The sequence below is a fragment of the Eufriesea mexicana genome, unplaced genomic scaffold (assembly GCF_001483705.2).
Source record: "Eufriesea mexicana isolate 0111107269 unplaced genomic scaffold, ASM148370v2 scaffold265, whole genome shotgun sequence".
Taxonomy (NCBI): Eukaryota; Metazoa; Arthropoda; class Insecta; order Hymenoptera; family Apidae; genus Eufriesea; species Eufriesea mexicana.
Window position 1 is genome coordinate 1,191,162 of NW_016908444.1, and position 20,603 is coordinate 1,211,764.

Below are 20,603 nucleotides of genomic sequence, written 5' to 3' on the forward strand. Positions count from 1 at the left end.
CCAGCCATTACTCCGGTCGAGGAATGTGGAATTTTCGAAATAAAGAAGAAGGCCCGCGGGTCCGACGCTCGCGCACGATACTTGCATACGAAGTGCATTTACGTGTGCGGAATATGCACCGACGGTCGAATGACTTTTGCTAAAATTTCATCGGGAAACTCATCCCCGGAAACGAGGGCTAGGCTAGGGGACGAAGATGAGGAGAAGATTGGGGAAGCTATCGAGTCCGTGATAAGGGTGCTTTTTTCCAAAGGCCAAATTCGAGATACGTAGTAAAATTTCGTAAAATTTAGCAAACTCTCGTGGGTATTACAGTATTGACAGTCAAGGGATAAGGGGTTCCACTGCGAAGTTGCAAAGGCCATCGAGGTAATTGTTGCGGCCATAGGACCGCAATGTTCCAGGTCAAGTGGAGGACTGTTTTATGTCCTTATTGTCAGCGTCCCTCGGCTGCTATACACTCATTGTCACCTAAGCCACCACTTAGGCAACCGTAACAAGGCCCGATATATCACCTTTCAAGACGACAAGCACAAGGACCTAGATTGTTTAAGCAACCACTACCATCGAAAGACGCTGAAGCTAGCACACACCCCCAACATTATATCAACCAATCAGTAGACAACCGAACCTTATAAAACCACCAACAAGGCATTCATAAGAAGATTCTTCCAAAAAATTTCATCACGACCCACCAACTCAATGCAGGAGTCTGTCTACTATTAGAACTCTGTGCAGTTCAACAACAACCAGGCCTACCTCTATCAAGTTAGAGTAGGCCGCATCCCAGCGACATGGCCGCAGCAGCGTAGCGGGCCTTACAACCCCGCGAATGAGTTGCAGCGTTCGGGAGGCAACAGTAATTTCAGGCGGGAAACGCGAATCCCGGTGTCGAGTTTCTCCTGGGCGGGAAAAGAAGAAAACGATGGAACAGGTAACGCACGCCTGGCACGTGCCCAATTATCGAGGTTAATTAACGGAGTGCGTAAACAAATCGGGAGGTTCGACCGGTGGTGGTTGGTGGCCGTGGAAAGCGGTAACCACCCTTGCTCGTTTCCGCATGGAAACGAGGGAACGACTAACGTGAGATCGCAATGACCCCGAGCTCTACTAGGCGAACAATTAGGCAGAGCGTAATTTCTACGGCACTTACACAGCTTCGCGCCAAGCTGCTGGCGACCCTCGCAAACGGTTCCGCGGTGTGCGTGCGCGGTACTTTCTTCTCGGACTTCCGTGTCTGCGAGCGCGCCAGCACTTTCGTTGAATCCAGGATACCGTGAATTGCGCTGTATAATTGTACGTTAGAATATGACGCGGGATTCCGTGGACCATCTCTGACGGAATTATTCCGTCAAATTAGAAAATTAATTACCGTAAGTAACGACGAGGAAGAAGTACGAGAGCACCACTGATTTGACTTTTTGTGGAAAAAATATTCAGGATACTTCGTTATACATTGTCACTTTTGTTGGATGACAAACGATTCGTTGGCCCTTAGTCACTAGAAGGACCTGGCTGATAAACGCAGACCATTTTCAGAGTCCAAACACAATTGACTCATTCCGACTTTCACTAAGGGCCAATGGTCATCTTCACCCCATCAAAAAGTAACATTATGTAAGCACCTATAAAATTTGCGAAAAGTCAGTCCAGTTTCAGTTTCAGTTCCAGTTTTAGTTTCTTCCTCACCGCCGACTTGAATTTTTCCAACGTAGCCTTGTTGCTAGAACCCGTATTGTATATTGAAATCCGGGTTCCAACGCTTTTGTCTTAACACTTTGACTGCCACGGTGGTCATATATCACCGACTATGGTCTCCCCTGTGACGCCACGGTGATCGGAGCGTTTGAACTACTTACAAGTGTAAAAATGGAATGAAAATTGACAGCTAGTGAATTGTCAACCGTTACCAAGGTGTCGTTCGTGATTGCCAATAAGGTAAACGCTCTACTGGGTAACACTGTCACCTTATATCACCAATTTATTATTATTTTCTCATTACATATGCCATGACGTCCTGAACGAAACATGTGATTTCGGCATGACAGTGAAAGGGTTAAAACGTCTCCTACGTTTGGAACCAAAATAAAACAGTTGAGAGCTATGTAACGGGTGAACGTTTATTCTTTCTGGACTCAGAAGGAGAGAGTGCAAGTCCTATGGGTGATTGATATTTATGATTAAAATTTTATCATTCTTAACTAGAGATTTTTTCCGAATAGTTATCGATAGTTATCAAGTGACATTGTGGCCTAACAGCACTTGATAAATATTCGAAATAAATCCGTAATTAAGGCAATAATAAAACTCTAATCATAAATATCTCAAAAATCATTGAGTAGGTGCCGTTATAATGATACATTTTCTTCAACTGGATGACTAAATCTACGAACCTGTAAAGTTTCAACTAAATCTATGACTCGAAGGATTTGCACCCTCCTTGTCAGTTGCGTGTCATTTTTCTCTGCGTACGAACAAGAAGGATCGAAATTTATTTTACCATGGTTCAAGACATCGGCCTATAATTGTACTACGTTTCTTATTTATTTCTACTCCAAAATTAAAATTACTATTTCGTCGAATACCTATACGCTGTATTTTTCAACCCTAAATCTGCGACCCTTTGTATCATCGACGTATAACGGGTAGGTAAAAAGATAATATCGGTATTTTTACTACGTTGCAATGGTAATTTCTAGACATCCTGTGAGCTCGGAATCACTGCCCCGTAATGGAAACATTTTTCGCCATGATCATTTTCATAATACAGTGCCGATTGTCGTTATTCTCTCATCGCAGATAAAGCAAATAAAGCCTATTTTTTGACCCAGCTAATCGGACGAGTAAATCGCGATCGTTCTCGATCCGCGACTTCGCGTCCGATTTCCAACGGGATCCTTTGCTGAGGCAGGCACAGGCAGTTTCCACGGCCCTGTTCCACGCAAAGTGCCGGGAAGGAGACAATAATGCTCGCGTTACCGGTGCTTTATTAAAGTTTCGAGAGCACGTGGCCTAACGGTACAAAAGGCAGTCGGCGTTCTCGCGGGAAGCATTCGGTCGCGCGCACTTTCCGCGCGGAACAATGAAAACCGAGCCGAGATCGGGTCGAGAGCGCGCCGCCGCGCTTGTGCACGATTCGCGCTCGCTCCGATAAGATCTGCGTGCTTGGGCACAGGTTGCACGCCGAGAATTGTGTACGGTGTTACCGTTACTCCGAACAGGAAACAACGACGCAATATCGAGAGAAACAGGAGGCCCCTTTCGTCGGTTGAAACGAGCGGGATACGGAATATAACCGGGTATAAAATATGGAAGCGAAAGAAAAGTACGAAAACTCGAGTCGCGGAGAAACTGGGAGGAATATCCGGGGTCTTGGTCAATCCCGGCTTGCTCGAACGTGACGGAAATTTGGCCTGGATCTCGCGCAGTCCACTCGGACGAGCTATTCGTCTAACCGTGGCTATCGACAGACTGTCTATACGGTATTTTAAATGGCTACCTCCGATGCATTAATCATCTGTGAAAGAACGCTCGTGGCATTAGCCGGCGAGCTCGAGGACTCTATTAATCTGGTACTCCTTCGTCTGAAATATCGACAGAGATCTCCCCAACGAGGCATTAATTCCCGTATTCGTGGCGCACGGAACGACGATGGAAACTTTCCGGCAGGTTGTATCGTCGAGAAAGTTCGTAATCCACCTTTGAACCCATTCGAATGCTCGCGCGAGTATGCATTCCGAACAACCCCTACCGATCATAATCCGATACATCTCGAGAAGCGTTCCGCGCCAGGAGCCAAGAGCCAGAGGCAGTACCCGCGTCGCGTATGGCGAATAATCCTCAGAATAATCCGAGGAGCCGGTGAGTTAACGAGGCAAGTCGAACGAGCTGAGATATCGGTGCCGATGAAGCACGCGAAGGAGGCAACTCTCCACGCTTATATCCGCGAATTCCGCCTATGCATTCTGCTCGTCGATCCGCTCACCGATGCTAGCCGGCCACTCGGAATTCTTCCTCTCTCGGCACAGATGGCCGGGCAACTTTTTCACGGCTAAGATCAAGTTCACCGCACGGTCGAACGGCGACGATCGTCGGAGTTCCGTCGACGAGTGCCTCCGGCCGCAGGTGATGCAGGTGCAGCCTTACGCCGGGGTCATCGACATGCCCCTCTCCTCGTCCACCGTTTCGCCGCTCTTTCATTCCACTTTCGTGCTTCCTCGTGCCCTCGCGTTACCGTGTTACCGAGTTTGCGACCGGTAAGAAACGAGTCTTCTAGCGGAGTCGAAGTTTCGCCGGAGGCTCGCTTGACCCGCTTCCAGCAGCCTGTTCGCAAGGACGGCGGGTGGTCTTTCAGGTATTTTCGACCGGCGAGAGCAGGGGTACCCGGGTACGACCGGTGAAAAAGTTGCTTTCGACGAATTTCCAGGTTTCGATGCCGAGAGATGGCACCACGCGAGTCCAGCCTCGTAGCTGAGATTCTTGGCTGCGTAATTTTTGCGAATTCTCGGAAGGCGGTAAATTACGAACGCGACGAGTAACACGGTGAGACTAGATCTCGGCTACGACATTCCTGGAATCCCTCGTTTAATTACTCGCGTGAAATTACCGATCGTTACGAAGCCATCAAACGAACGAGCGCTGAATGAAAATCGCAGAGGTCACGGATACGCGTCGTACTCCGTCCATCGAGCTTAGAGTCCTCGAGCATGTAAAGATGGACGTTCGATCGATGCCGCGGATCGGTGTACATCGCGGAGGTTGTTCTACCGCGGGCAACATCGGTGATCCCTGATCCGATCGTGGAACGGAACGACTTTGCAACGAGTTTCAATCGAGTTCCGTGAAAAGCATCTAATGACCAGTCGGAGAAAACTGGCAGCGCTATCGCGAAGCGTATCGCGGAGCGTGTCGCGCCGCTTGAAACTCAACCTCGGCTGAATGGCTAAGCGCGCAATCACGAACCACGGTTACGGAAGATGAGAGTATCGTGCAACACGATCCGTGACAATGTCACGCTCGGAGAGTTCACTGTCACAGAGGGAGGGAGAGAGTTACACCGCGGAGAAGATTCGCGATTTCTCTGCCCGGTACCGAGATGGCGCACTCACACATGGAATTCTTGAAGACTTGCTGAAGATTTCTTGAATTCTTGAACTCCTTTTTGGTTCTAGGAGGCTTCTCGAGGTTTTGGAGCCTTCTCGGGTTGTAGAAGGCTTCTTGAATTCTTGGAGACTTCTTGGTTTCCTGGAGACTTCTTGGATTCTTGGGATCTTCTTGGATTCTTGGAATCTTCTTGGATTCTTGTGATCTTTTTGAATTCTTGGAACCATCTTGGATTCTAGGAACCTTCTTGGATTCTTGAGATTTTCTTGGATTCTTGTGATCTCCTTCGATTCTTGGGACTATCTTGGATTCTTGGAACCTTCTTGGATTCTTGGGATTTTCTGGGATTCTTGTGATCTTCTTCGATTCTTGGGACTATCTTGGATTCTTGGAACCTTCTTGGATTCTTGGGATTTTCTGGGATTCTTGTGATCTTCTTCGATTCTTGGGACTATCTTGGATTCTTGGAACCTTCTTGGATTCTTGGGATTTTCTGGGATTCTTGTGATTTTCTTCGATTCTTGGGGCTATCTTGGATTCTTGGAACCTTCTTGGATTCTTGGGATTTTCTGGGATTCTTGGGATTTTCTTGGATTCTTGGGATCTTCTTGGATTCTTGGGACCATCTTGGATTCCTGGGACCATCTTGGATTCTTGGGACCATCTTGGATTCTTAGGACCATCTTGGATTCTTGGGACCATCTTGGATTCTTAGGACCATCTTGGATTCTTGGGACCATCTTGGATTCTTAGGACCATCTTGGATTCTTGGGACCATCTTGGATTCTTGGGACCATCTTGGATTCTTAGGACCATCTTGGATTCTTGGGACCATCTTGGATTCTTAGGACCATCTTGGATTCTTGAGATTTTCTTGGATTCTTGGAACCTTCTTGGATTCTTGGGACCATCTTGGATTCTTGGGATCTTCTTGGATTCTTGGAACCTTCTAGGATTCTTCGGATCATCTTGGATTCTTGGTCTCTTGGATTGTTCTTGTATTCTTGAGATATTCCTGGGTTCTTGGACTCTGCTTGGGTTCTCGCCTATCTTCCCTCTCGTCGAACCTGGTCTCAACGTTGCCTTATCGAGTCAGACCTCGGACCGGATTCATTTCACGCGCAGTGTGCTCGAAATTGCGGACCATGAAACGATAATTAGCCCGATTACCCCGCGCTTCTCCGCGATTCGTCCGAACCGGGCCTGGATTAAGTAGTCCGAACCGGTCTGCCTTTAATTTACGTTCGGTCTATTCGTCCGTTAGGTCGAGAGCTACAGGGCTCAGGTCTCGTTCTTCTGCCAACGGGCGAGCCGAACTTCGTTTTACATCGGATACGTCGGGATCCGATTTGAAAACGAGTCGAATGGTGCCTGTCTTATGTAACCACGGTGTTCCCACGGTCTTCGAATACATAATCGGTATAGTACAGACCTCCGTCGAGCTTGCCGGATTCGATTGGATTTTCTTCGGCGCAACGAAAGGACGAGCAAAGGATTCGCCGTGCTCGCGATCCACGAGCGGGTTCTCTTCGACGAGGACTCAGCGGAGCGCGAATCACGCGTGTAACGAGAGAGCTGCACGCACGAGCGAATCGGGTGACCCCGCGCGGGTCGCAGGGATAACGACGTGAACGGTGCGAAAGAGATAACGAGGAGAAATTTCGGACGGCCATTCGGTCGGCTTCGATACCGAAATGGCGAAACTGTGTAACCGTGAACAGTTAATTAGCCTCGGTCGACGTATGCAAACGAATCGAAGGGAGGAGTCGCAGATAAACAGTGTAGGAACCGCGATCGTCCGCGCGTGTCAACGCTCCATCATCGTCGTTCCTTTCGAATCGCGAGGATTCTTGCGGGCTGTCGTCGTATCGGATATAGAGCGATATCAGTGGAAAAGCCGGCTAATCGGATACTCGACGGAAGTACGCTAACACGGACTTAATCCTTTGATTACATGCGGTGGCGCATACGTAGAAGTTTCATTCTCAGATTATCGTATTAGCGAACGACATCCGCGAAAGTTGTACGGTTTCAGGTAGAAAGCGGCGACGGAGTAACGGATAACCTTTCTCGGTAATTTCGACGACTCTCGTCTCCAGAGGATTCCACGCACCCCTTCCACGCGATAAATCGTCCAGGGCACGCGATCCGCTGCGAGCCTATACACGCTGATTCATAACGCCTGCCAAACACACGGAATCTCTCCAACCACTCGATAGTTCTGGCACTCGTGACTTTATCCACGCTAGACGTTAAACGTTACCATGCGAACCTTTTACGAACGCTCATTGCCTCTGTCTGGCTGACGTACGTCGCAACGAGAGGTCCCTCGAGTATTCGGATAGCTCGTACTTGGCAGCGAACGCGACAATGACGCGAATATAAAATTTCGAAAAGAGCGTTCGAGTTAAGAGCAATGCGAAGGAAAACGCGAGGAAAAACTCCTCGACTCTAACCGTCTGCGCGACAAACCTCCGAGAATATATTTGCTCTCCGTGGAAGGAGTAAAGGCAGGTCCAACAGCGAGAGCTCATCAGAGGAGCTTCGAGTTAACGCACGTAGGAGTCTCTCGAAACGAGACTACTCGGCGGCCCGGGGCCAATGAAAAAAGACGAAACGCGCGTATCCTGCAAGAAATCTTGGCGACCGAAAATACGGGTCCGTGGAACGAAGCACTGCATTACGTAGTCCTCGAACGAGGACAAAGACGTATCGCGCGCGTGTTCGAGAGACAGAGAGATGCTAGGGGGTGCACGAACTTGGGCGCAACTCCTTGGCACGGCTCCCCGAGAACTCGCGGCCCACTCCCCGGGGAACCATGCTCCAAATCCTAACGACCATTCATGATTTACTCCGTCGGTGTTAACAACCGCGACGTACGCGATACACGGCCCCTGTGTCTTGGCCCTAAGCAATTTCTTTGCCCGTTTGGTAATGTCCCTTATCTATGAGCGACGCCTGCAGTCGCCAGCCAGCGTCTCTGTCAAATAGAGATTCCATTTGGGAGAGAGCGTATCTGCTCAACGGTTGCACGTGTCTGGGTTAGGTTAAGTCGGGGATGTTTTGAGGGATGCAGCTTTTTGTGGCGTTTTTTCCTTCGCGCGGGATGCGGTTAACGGCGATGTGGATGGTTACCAGATCCTCGTGGGGAGGTTGCGTGCGTGACGCCGTGTCAATTAACGGCGCAACTCTGTCAGGAAGGGAGCCAAAAATTTACCCTCCTTGGCTGCCCCTCTTTCCCGTCTCGTCTCGTCGCGTTCAACATCGCGTTTGATATCGGCATGGAACTTTTCTCGTTCGGAAACGACACCGGTAATTCGATTATCCTGCGCCTTGTTCCGGTCCAGGTTACCTCGACGCGTCAACTCGAGCGGCTAGCTCGTACCCGATCTCGAAACATTCTTACTTTCTACGAGACCATCTCTGTCCGGGAGGGTCTGGATCGCGCTCTCGGACGAGCAAACACCGCGAACAACTGGCACGTTTCTCCTCGACCGATCGTGGCATGCTTCGACAACGTCTTGGTACGGTTCAGCGTCGTCCCGGTGCTTCAATCAACGCCCACGGTGTCTATTAACGATCGATGAGCTCGCGGATCGCGTAGCGGATAAAATGCAAATAACCCGAGGGAAGGGAGATCGCATCAGGCGGCGTATTAGCGGGGCAGAAATTGAAATCCCATCGATAGAATAATCCGAGGGGCAGACGTAACGCGGGTTAAAGGAAGCCGGTTTCACCGTCGACCGGACGGACCAGCGTGCGTGATTCGCCCGAGTAATTCCGATCACACGGTTGCCGGTTAATGGCCGTGCGTGACATCGGATCGACTCTTCCAGAAAACGAGTCGCGAACGCGGGCACGTTACGTTGCATACGACGCGTCGTGTCGGAGGAACGCAAACGAGGACAGGCGACTGGTATTAGCACCGCGGGGTACCGATCTTTAAATAAACTCCCCGGACCGATTGATAGCTCGCTCCAAATTTCCGACGAATGTTAATCGCCCTCGGGTACCATCGAACCGCTGTATCCGACTTTTATCGGGCTACTCTGTATTTCCAGGCTGACGTCCCTCGCGAGTAGACGAGAATAGTTTATCGGTTTCACAGGTAGCCATCGCGAGCACGCGCGACTTAATTAGAGGAGATAATGGGGAAAAGGAAGGAAAAACGGGCGAAGGCATTTGCGTGGGATAACTCATCCACGGGCGAATGTCAATTATCGTGGATTATCGTTATTACGCGGCAATAACGAAATGTAGTAATTTACCCGCTAATACTTGGCAATTTATCTACCCCGCGCTCGAGGCATCCCTAATTGCCGCGCATTAAAACGAGAACTCCCGTCTCGTCTCGGCCGAGTCCCGGCAAGGACCAGCAGAGACCAACGGCGGCGGATCTGTGCGCCTTCGGAGTAATTAAACCTGCGGAGAGGAGAGAGTCCGTTGGTTGGAAACGGAGCTCGTGAAAGGACCAAGTCGAGGAAGCACCGGCAAAGAAGCATCGCGACCGTGAGCCAAGATTCGACGAATCTGCGACGCGGGCCAGTCGGATCGGTGCCCCGTTTCAAAGGGGCTCCTCGTCTGGTCTTCTCTAAGTTTCTAAACGTCCGCAGTGATTCACTGGCAGCCACACGGGCATCCATAATACACCCGAGCGGGCCGACAGTCGGCGTAATAGATTGGCCTGGAAACTGCAACGGTAAACGCGCTGACGATTCGTCTATCTTTACATGGACAGGTCGTTGACTAGGGGAGCCAGAAAAAGACACAGTTGGACGACGTTGTTCCATCGTGGCCCAAGAACCGGTAGTCACGTTGACTTAATGCAATTTGCATGCATTATCTATCGCGTAACGAGCGGCAGTCCCGTGGACGAAGGAAAAGAAGAAGCAACGGACCAAGTCGTTAACCTTGCGCGCTCGCTGATCCTGCACGGTGGAGCGAGCGAGAGCCAGAGAAGCAGAGAATGGCAGTCGGACAGATGGAAACGGACGAGACGACGACGACACGATCAAAGTCGTCGCGATGGACGTCCGGTCACGCCCTCCGCGTTTCGATTATCCCGTCGATTTCCCGCCGCCAATCCTCTACACTCTCGATTTTCTTCTGCTTCCGCCGGCAGATTGCCCGGTAACGAGTAATCCGCGGTAACGCTATTACTTCCACTGACTATGTATCGAGCGAGAGATTATATTCGGACCGTGCTTCGATCACGGATCCCCGATTGCTTTCTCCTTCTTGCTCCCCCCGTCGTTATTTCGTCTCCAGACGGTCTCCTCGTCCTTCTTCTCCGTTTTCCTTCCCGGTTTCCCGGTTTCTCCCGGTAACGAATTCTCGGAAAACGATCTCGCGTCTACGAGTTTGGCAAATTGTTCCCGCTCCATTAACGTCTTTCGACGAATCCGCGATCCGCTTCGACGTCCATGCCAGCGAGTCTCGTCGAGCCTCGCGATGCCGAACCCGTTCAATCCCGATCTCCGTGCCAAGAAATTTTTCCACGGAGATTAGTAAAGTACGCTCGCGATGGAGAAGAGAAATAGGCGCGGCCGTGGCCACGTTGATGGATTACAAACACTTTCACCGCTATTCGCCGTAAATCTCCTCGCTGATCCCCGGTTCACCTACTTTGAATTTTACCCGATTCCACCTGCATCGATCGACCTTGTCGCGTTCGCCGTCACCTCTCCATTCTCGCCGCGTTTCTTCCACGACTCTTTGTTACCTCGCGGAAGGCTCTTTCTCCCGTGTTTACGAAATACTTTACGGCTCCCATCGCGGTATGCCAAGGACAGAAAACGATACCTGTTCGAAGCCAGCACACGCGTGGTCTCTCGCGTGAGAACGTCTGCCCGGTTGATCCGGAGCAATATTTGGACTCGCTCGGGTCGAGAAGTGTCAACAGAGCTCGGGAGATGGACTGGGTCCGGTGGTCGAACGAACAGAGTACACGAAACTTGTCCGAGAACTCGACTATCTGGCCAGGCGACTTCGCGTCGCTTCCAAGGCGGCCACACGCTCTATCCTCCGTAGGCAGATGAGGGAGCCAAGGGGTAAACCGACAGCGACGACCGCAAACGTGACGGTCAGCGAGATATCTTGTTGCCGGCGCATCCACAGTCTCGAGGAACCCTCGAAGAAGTTTGCTGGATCGAGACCGGCAAGACTACGTACCCACTCGTCGAGTTAAACTAATTTACCCGCGCCCAGAGAATTCCCCCTTCAAGAGCCATCGAACTGGAAGTCTCTTCCAGATCCTCTGGTAATCCGCGCTGTTCATGGGTGTTACACGGTCCTACGAAAGAAGACAGCGCGTTTCGAGCACTGCTTCCGGTGAAGTCGCAAGGGGATCCACGGCAACTGTTTAATTCGATTAATTAGTCGGACGTTCGAGGGAATTAAACTAAACGTTTGGTCCGCGGAACTCAGACGCGACTCTGTCAGAGCTCTCGAAGAAGATTCGTTCGAGGATACAGGGAAACGACTGCTGCGAAATTTTTGGAACCACGCGTGACTTGGACCCTTCGATTCGATTAGAGATTTCGATTCTAACGAGAAAGTAATTCGGTCGCGAAATTCGTGGAGAAACGCAAAAGGCGTTTCGACCCCTACCCCTATTGGCATCGGCTCGCCGCACCGACGAGTCGTCCGTGAACGAGAATTAAATCTATTTATACGCGATCGACGGCTAGGTCGATTTTCTAACGCCTGCGAGCCGGAGCGGAGCCTCTCCTCGGGACGATATGAAAATTTCCGCGCGTTTTTCAGCTGCGCGACAGAGGGGATACGAGGGCAATTGATTCGATCCGCTGGTCAAGAGATCCGGTGACTGCAGAAAATGAGATAACGGAATTAATGAGCTACTGTGTTCGAGAACAGAAGGGACCTTAATCAAGCTTCGTTGGGATGCGCGCCACGACAGACCGGCCGGTGTTCTTGATCACGTCCCCGAAGCGTCTCTCGAACTCCCTTTTCCTCTTCTTTTTTCCGCCATGCTTGCCAACTCTGCCGGTATCGCCTTCGGGCGACGATGTTGCACGCCCGACACAAGCAAACTTTCTCGTTATGAAAACGAATCTTGGCAACGACCGGTCGCCGATTACAGATTCCGCTCGTTTCTATCAATTTACCATCTGCTCCGACTACCACGCGCCATATCTTTGACCTACCATGCGATGAATCTGGATCCACCTCGTCGCGAGTAATATTAGCTCCGAAGCGTGCTAGAGTCTCTTGTGTACCAGGCCTAGGTTAGGGTGAATTTGAAACGACCCAAATCGTCTGAGAAACGGACGGTGGCACGGAGTAGAGGTGAGAATTTCGCGAAGAATTTCGTCAAGACCTACCGGGACACTTTCGTCGACGCTATTAACTGGCTAACGGGGGAGCGCGATCTTGTATAGCCAAAGAAGCCGAGTCCCAGATGCAGCTATCGGGGACGAGATAAACGAAGTTAATGAGCCACTCTTCGAGAACAGTGGAGACCTTAACGACCGACACGTACGCGTACACACACCGCCACAGGCCAATATACTTGACCACGATCCTCAGACGACACATTCCGCCTTTGTTCCCCGTTCTGTCCTGCGGCCTGACCATTGTTTCGCAGCCGGGCATCGAGATTAGGCGTTTCTTCGTCGCTGACAATGACCGATCGAACCTCTGCTCGAGTCCAGGGACGAATCCGTGCTTTTTCGCCCCAACGATTTCCATTAAGCTTCCCAGAGGTCGCATCCTCGTGACCAAACTCTCCGAGCGATCGGAGCCGATTGGGTGAGCTCCCTCTCGGCATCTCCGTGACGTTTCCACGTCTGTACGAAGAAAATAAACGAGGAAAAGGACAGAGCGAGAGGAAGAGTGACAGAGAGACACCGTAGGCCTATGGAATATCTCAACGAGCAATTTCGCAGCGAGTTCCCTCGTGGAGAAATTTTTCCGGCGAAAATCCGGACCCGTTCTTCTTCCCCCGGCTTCCGAGGAGCTCGCGAACAAGCATAAAAGGACACTCTCGAGCATCGTCGGCTCTCGCAGGGAAATCTTTCGACGAGCCTTACCGCGACCGTGCCAGCCGGCTTCTAGAATGCAAATTCGTTTAGAGAAGAAACGCTCTCTCGCTGAGTGCACGCAACGTCGGCAGTCGAGAGAGCGAGTAGCAAGCAACGGCAGAAGCATCAGCGGTAGCAACAGCAGCAGCAACAGCAGCCGGCAGGAATTGCGAGCGACGAGGTCAGCCCCGTCGTAGAAGACCCGCGCGTATGCCTGCATGTCCGCGTACATACGTGCGCGCAACGACTGCGCTGACCGTGGGAATCTGCTAGACGTTAGGTAATTGAAGAATTTCTCAGAAAATGCGCGCGCGTTCAGCCAGCAACGCCGGCAACTTGGAGAGGCTCATCTCCGGAGTAAGAGAAGCGAGAAGAAGCTGTGGGGCTGTTTGAGATGTTCCACGGGCCAGCTGCCTTGGCCAGCCGATTAAGCGTGACGCGATGGGATCGACTCCCCGTTGACGCTTGGCTACCGCTAATCGCGCGCGCAATTTTCTCCTCGCCGAGCGTGCGCGCGTACACAAGGCCTCCTCGAAAAGGTTAACGCGCGCGAAAACCCGGTTAGTGGACCTGACCGGTATATATCGCCTAACCGGGTAATAGCTTTGGAAACAAAGAAATTACACCGACACTCGACGCGCGTATACGAGCAGGACTGGTCCGGTGACGCAATCGGTTTCCCGGGCTACCAGAGAGTCTCTCGACGACGTTGCTCAACCGGGCCAATTACGAAGGCTCTCATAACGCTGCTAATTAAATTCGATAAGTTATCGTCGATTGCGTCACCGGTTGTTTCTCCCGTGAAAAGCTCCTTTCGAATATTCGAGGGACTAAACCAGCGGGCGGCAGGAATGACCTCGCTGTGGGGAAGAACCGGCGGTGAATCGGGTTATCCGCTAGGGTGGATCGCGCAAAACGCCGCTGCACAGCCGCAAATGACACCGGGCTAATTTTCCGGCTGGAAAATCACGGAGCCGAGCAGCTAGCGTAAACGCAACGTGTCGGTGACACCTCAACAAGTGGATACAACGCGTGCGCACGTGTCGCTGACACGTTTCATCCGTGTGTGCACGTCACGCGAAAATCGCTGATAAAAGTGTAACGGAACCGAGGAAAGTCGGAGTCATCGATGCGGATGCACCGGACTCGGACCGGGTATTTCGGGAATTGGATCGTTTCGCGATCCGACGTGACGCGCACTGCTAACTCGCGGTGCTAGATCGCCGATACGCGGCGCGTTCGCGAAAGTTGTCGCTATAAATTACGTCTCGTTTTTTCGTTTCGACGGCTACCTCGGGAGAGTTGTTCAATTTCGGAAAGATAAAATTTCGGAGAGAAATTTTGGCAAGAGGAATCGGAGCATCCGAATAGCGGAGTTGGATAATGGTTGGGTCAGGTATCTCCGCGATGGCGTGGACTTTTATCCGTATCGAGATGACGGAATACCTCGCCGAGTGGTATAAACGGGGAAGAAAACGGTGGAGATGCAGTCACGAGGCACGCTTAATTGGACAGGATTCGCTTGAACCGGTGCGAAAGAGGAGACGACGCTGGTCGCGTTCGCGGATTGAGGGATCGAGCGAGGACGAGATCGCCGAGCGAGGAAGACGAACGCGGGACAGGGGAAAAAGCGGACGGACAGTTGAAATAGAGAGGGAACCGAGGTCCAAGAGCAGTAAGACGTCCGAGAGGAAGGTACGGCGCGGCAAAGAAGCTGAAAGCTGGTGGAGGAAAAAGGTGAGAAACGAGAAACGGTGGAAGGATCGGAAGGGAAAAGAAATGGAGCGAGAGGAGGAAGAAGAGGTGGAAGAAGAGAAGGGAAGGGCCCGTTATGGCGACCGTGTTGCATCGCATTAACCAGTCGACCGAGTGATCTTGATCCCATCTCTCACCGCGACGGCGCCCTGCTTCTTCCCCTTTCGATCCTTCGACTCAAACGTGATCCGGCCACTAACGATCACCGCGCGCGCGCGCGCGCGCTCCTCCTCTCGGTCGTCAGCGTCGCTCTATCCAGTTTGCACCGATAGTTTGCACCCGCGTACACGCTCGCCGTAACGCGTTCTCACCGCGAAAACGCATCGCCGGCAGCGATTCCTCGCAGGTGCCGCGCGCGAGCGTTCCTCTCGCGTAAAGGTCAACCGCGTTCTCCATGCCGCGTAAACCACCGCCGCGAACCGTTATTGCCGGATGATAATAACGAATTACGATAATTCGCGAGGCAACGGCATAGAAGACGAGAGAAGACGAGAGTAGACCATGAGAGCGTGCGAGGTCACGGTTCGCCGACCGCTGCGAGCGATCTCGCTTAACGATTTCCCGCGATCGTCGTCCGCTTTCGGTTGGTTCGCGTCCGCGGGAAAGAATAACGGCTCCGGATACTCTGCCGCGTTCGGTGTCTTCGCACGCGATTTATCCGCGAACGCGATGAATTATTTGCCAGGCGGCGCGCTGCGGCTTGCGTAATTGCGCGGCAATTGCATAATTGCGAGGTAACGAGTGGTGGCCTTCTGATCGAAGACGCGACGCGGCTAACGCGAAACTCGGCCAGGTCGATAACCTGCACAGCCCGGTGTTAATTAACGGCGTACACACAAACCACCGGGGTTACTCGCTTCGGAACAGGGAGGGGCGGCCCCCGACTCTACGCTCCCGTTACCAGCCTCGTTTCGCCACTGAAATTCCCTGGCAATTACGCCTGACGAATTTTCATAATTTTTACCTCGTCGTCCTGTCTCCCTGTTCGCCACTCGTCCGCCAAACGGACGCTTAATTGCGACGTGACGACACGGCTCGACCGGTCCTCGGTCGCCATTTTCCCAGACGCTCGCGCCACCGTTTCGAACGGTTTCCCCGCGCGCCTCGAAAGACCACGACGACGACGACGGCGGCCGTCGTGCGGAGAAAATTAAAAAAAAGGGAAACGGGGGAAAGCCACGAACGAATAAATCTTAACGCGGCACAATCGCTCGTGGATTCGATTCGAGGGCAGTGACACGGAAGAGTACACACGTGGCGAAATCTTCCGCCGCAGATCCGTTCCCGCGCTTCTCCAACCCCCGGCCACGGACGACCAGACAAAAGGGAGGCAAGACTCACCTGAACGTCCACCAGATGTTGAAGCACATCGTGTTCAGCCAGAAGAACGCAGCGAGGAAGAAGAAGTGCGCCATGATTGCTGAAACAGAACGAGAAAAATGGGCTTCGTTACAAACTTCTTCGCCGACGGTTAAGGAGCTTACGGCCGCCGCTTTTCTTGTCCCCGGGAGAATTATTTTTCCCACGGACAGCGGACACCGGGCTCCGAGTGAGCTTTTATTACGAGTAACAAGGAAATCGATGGATCCGTTTTCCCCTGGGGTTTATCCGTCGCGAGAAATTCGTATCGATTATCGCCTAATTGCCGCGTCCGCACGGACGTAATTCATCCGCTGTGCGTCGAACCCGTGCGTCGTACATTCACCGACCCGTCGATTCCGCGGAACGGAAAAAGAAAAAATAAAAGAAACAGCGCGACGAGAGAAAAAAGAAGAGAAGAGAAGAGAAGAGAAGGAAAAGGAAGAAAAGAAGGAGATATTTTAAACAGTCGCAACAGCCACGAAGATCTCGAGAAGCAGCGAGATCTGCCTAATCAACGAAGCTCGTACAAAAGATCCCATTGATCGCCCTTGCGACGCGTGCTCCCAGCTGACGGCACGCCGAAACCGTGGAAACAAAAGAAGACAGCGCCGATTCCCAGGTTCGCGATGAACTCTCAAAGATTCATGAACGGGAAAGGGGCGGAGGTTTGAGGCTGTGGCGTGTCGGGGGCCCGGACAAAGCTCCGGGGAGAGACAGCTTTTGTAAAGATCCGTTTGAAAAGACGGCCGGTTGACTGGGAACGGTCTCGCGCAGCGGGGTAACACCGGTCGAGCTCGATATAAATTTTTCAGCCTGTCGTCCGCATTCGTTCTTAGAATTCGCGGCAACGGATACAACGAACGCGCGGATCCGGCCGCGGCCCGCCATTAATTTCTCAAAACGCAATCGCGGGACACGCGTGCAACGAAAACACGCGCTCGGAACCTTTCGATCCAGCACCCTTCGCACGAGGGACGCTGCGCTCTTTGGTGGCAAGAATGGGCCCCGCTCGAGCGAGAAGGGGTTGAGTCTCGCGTTCGCAGGGGTTGAACTCCTCAAAGTCGGCTGAGCGACGAAACCGTAGCCGCGAGCCGGTGCACGCATGAATATCTAAAAACTCGATCGACGCGTTTGCATAATGGCGGCGAGGACAAAAAGGCTGGCGGAGTCGGGGCTCGTAATAGGCCGGCAGGGGTGCGGAGCTCGATAAATACGGGGCAGTTGCGCGACGTCTAAATTAATAGAATCGAATTGTCGTAGGTACATATTTAATCGTATCACGGTATTGTTGCGCACGTCACACCGATTGTTTTCCTACATTCGCTGGATCAATATTGGTTCACCGGTGTTTTCCAATAAACGGGGGTTGTAACGCGGCTGTCGAGTGCTGTGCAAAGCAATCGGCCCGCGTGTCGCGAATATATGAAAAGTATTCGCCATCATTCGCCTTCTTTTGTTCCATTACGCCCTATCGCCCATCGACCGCGAAATTTTTCGGCCGATTCGTCCACGAAATGATTTTCCCGCGCATTTTCAATCGCATCGTTTCATTTCGTTTCGCTGGTCGTTTCGCGGAACGTGTCGCAAACTCGTGAACGGGTGGTAGGAAAGAAACGATCGAACGTGCTTCGTCATCCCGTGGCAGAAAAACGACCCGGTGGAAGAAAAGCAATAGTCCCGGTTCGCAACGCGCTAACGGTGCATTTGCTCGGGCCTGATCTCGGTTATCTCGGTACACGCGTTACACGGACACGGAGCGCGGAAACGTGTGTTCAAGGAACACCGGTGTGACGCATGAGAAAGTTTTGTAACCGCTTCGCGATTAGCATTCGCTTCGTTATGCACCGTCGATCGCGACCGACGAATGTTTACAATCGCCGCTTTTTCTTCTCGTTTGCAACTGCGCGGAGAACTGCACGGTGACGCGGATAGCTCCGTAAAAATCTCGGAGCAATAGTCGAGAACGAGCGTCGAGAAGAGCGGCCTTGAGCAGCTGGTCTCGCCCGCGTAATCGTCGAGGGATCGTACGAGTAACGAAAAATTGCCGAATGTCTGGCGAAAATAGACGAGATACGATAGCGATCGGGATCGGTTCGGTTAACAGATTTCGCGAGCAAAGATACAGGAGTGGTTTAGAAATCCGATCGGATCGGTAAAGGCAACTTTCTTCCACGCGTTCGTGGTATACGTTGTACCTGGTACATTTTGCAGCGAAATTAAAAATACTCGAAGCACCCACGACATAATGCGACGTTTAGAGACAATTTTCTTAGACGAGAGTAATAGCCGGATCGCGTGACCTTGGACTTTTGCCGACAATTTCGTCGACAATTTCGCCGACAATTTCCCCGGGAAGGAGCATCGATCGGCTATAAAACACGCGCCTGGCGGCCTGAAATTAGACGTGTCCCTAGGCGATCGAGGTTGATTAACAAAGCGACGAATGACGCTTGTCGTCGGATTACGCGAAGCGGAAAAGCCGACGAGACGCTGCACCGCGGCGCGGTGGGGGAACGGCGCGAAGCGCGGAGGTTTCGAAACTGCGCGATTTTCCATTGGCCGGAGGTTGCTCGAAGCGGGATTAACGGCTGCTACGTGGGAAAGTCCTCCGATAATTCTTCGTCGAAAGGCTTCCGCCGGCGGCGTTTATCGCGCGGCCGTGCGCCCCGCCCGGAAATAATTAAATTTCCAAAACTAATTACGCCTCGTTGCAATTACAACTCCGACGACATTCATCCGTGAACGGCAATGACACACCCTCCGCGACCGTCCGGCCGGCTTAACCCGAAATCGTTTCCACGCGCCACCCTTTCGCCCTCCTTTCCGAATTTACGACCAACGTTTCGTCCCGCGAGACAGGAACACGCCGGGGCCCGCGTCTCCCCCACTTTCCCGGCGAAACGGAGACGAATCCCGTTTTCGCAGGAGAGTTTCTTCGCGCGGAGAATCGGGGCACGGGAGGGGGCGGAGAAGCTAGAGGAAAGCGACAACGCGGTGAAAGATGCGGAGGAGAATCGAAAGTTTGGAGAGTTTCGCGATATCGCGGCCGCCTTTGATATGCTAATGGCGTTTCACCGCGACCGGGACGCGATCGAGCTTTTCCTTTCTTCCAGTGCAGCCGTGCTTCCGAGTGGGACCGTTGAACGGCGTGGTTCGAGATCCGATTCGATCGCTGCTCGCGTGAGGCGTAACGCTATTGCACCGTCAGGCTCTGATTAACGCCGCGACACGGTTTCCATTCGTGCGCGTGTACCGACCAGTGAATGAAATTTTTTCGCCTCGTCGAAACGCTCTTTCCGGGTTAGCGTAATCGTCTGCGTCGCTTCCACGAATCGATTCGCGCGATAGCTTCCTACCACGCTCCATCGAGATAATCATCGTTAAGGATGACGACCACGCGAGCGGGGTGAAAGAGAACGGCCGGCGTCGCAGTTCACGCTGTTTCCCCGATGTTTTCCATTATCGCGACGAGTAATTTCGCGCCGGTCGTTGAAATCGACCCCGATGCTCGGGAACAGCCGGGCAGGAAACGGGGAAATAACGAGTGACGCGAGTGAAACGGGGTTGCCTGGAAGCGGACCAGGGGTTAATTTAAGTCAGCGGGAGGACCGAAGGAACCGGGTCGGATGCTGCGTCGCGACCCCGCGAGGGCGAGTGTCAAGGGTCGAAACACGTTGGCCAGTTAAGGGCCTCGATTTGCATGGGGGTTGGAATTAGATCGCGCCGCCTTGACCCGTCGTTTATCCTTTCCTTCCTCCGCGTTCGCGCGCGCGGTGCTCTAATCGACGGGGGTGCGATGCACGCGCGAAAACGGTATCGATCTGGCCGCGTTCACGTTCCGAGTAGAAACGTTTTCGTTTCGAGACATTAGCGAGATTCGCGGGGTGTTGCGCGCGGAGGGTCGCGATGCTGTTTGATCTGTCGGATCAAACTCTCGAACGCGAAACTTGGCCCCAAGTTTGTTTCCGCGCGCTACATGAATAATGCAGCCTAAGACCGCCTAAGTGCCACTCGCAGAATCGCTGCTTGATTTATGATCTACCCGTGGTTGATCGCTCTTGGTTATTCAGGCGACCCGTGCAACGGGATTGAAATATGTCTCGGCCGAGGTGCTTAGCGCGTCATTCCCTTCTTCGCGCGCCGTCCTATGATTTTTTAACGATCCCGCGATCCGGCTTTAACCCCCGCGTGTTTTCCCTTTTTCGACACGAGCGGTACAAAACGCTGGATAAATTACGAATAAATCGCGTTCCTCGTTTCCGCGGTAGATTTCCATCTCCGATCCTAGCACCACTTCCCGGAGACCAATCACGGCAATCTCGATCTACTTCCATCTCGGCG

The 20,603-nt window shown here is 52.3% G+C and overlaps 1 protein-coding gene across 1 annotated transcript in view; it reads right to left on the bottom strand.

The window, feature by feature from the left end:
• mthl1 (adhesion G-protein coupled receptor methuselah-like 1) overlaps positions 1–20,603 on the bottom strand; it is a 146,409-nt gene that overhangs the window by 79,620 nt on the left and 46,186 nt on the right. Inside the window, exon 6 of the mRNA XM_017911509.1 lies at positions 16,242–16,320. Within this exon, the coding sequence (XP_017766998.1) occupies positions 16,242–16,320 (79 nt within the window). The remainder of the gene's footprint in view (positions 1–16,241; positions 16,321–20,603) is intronic.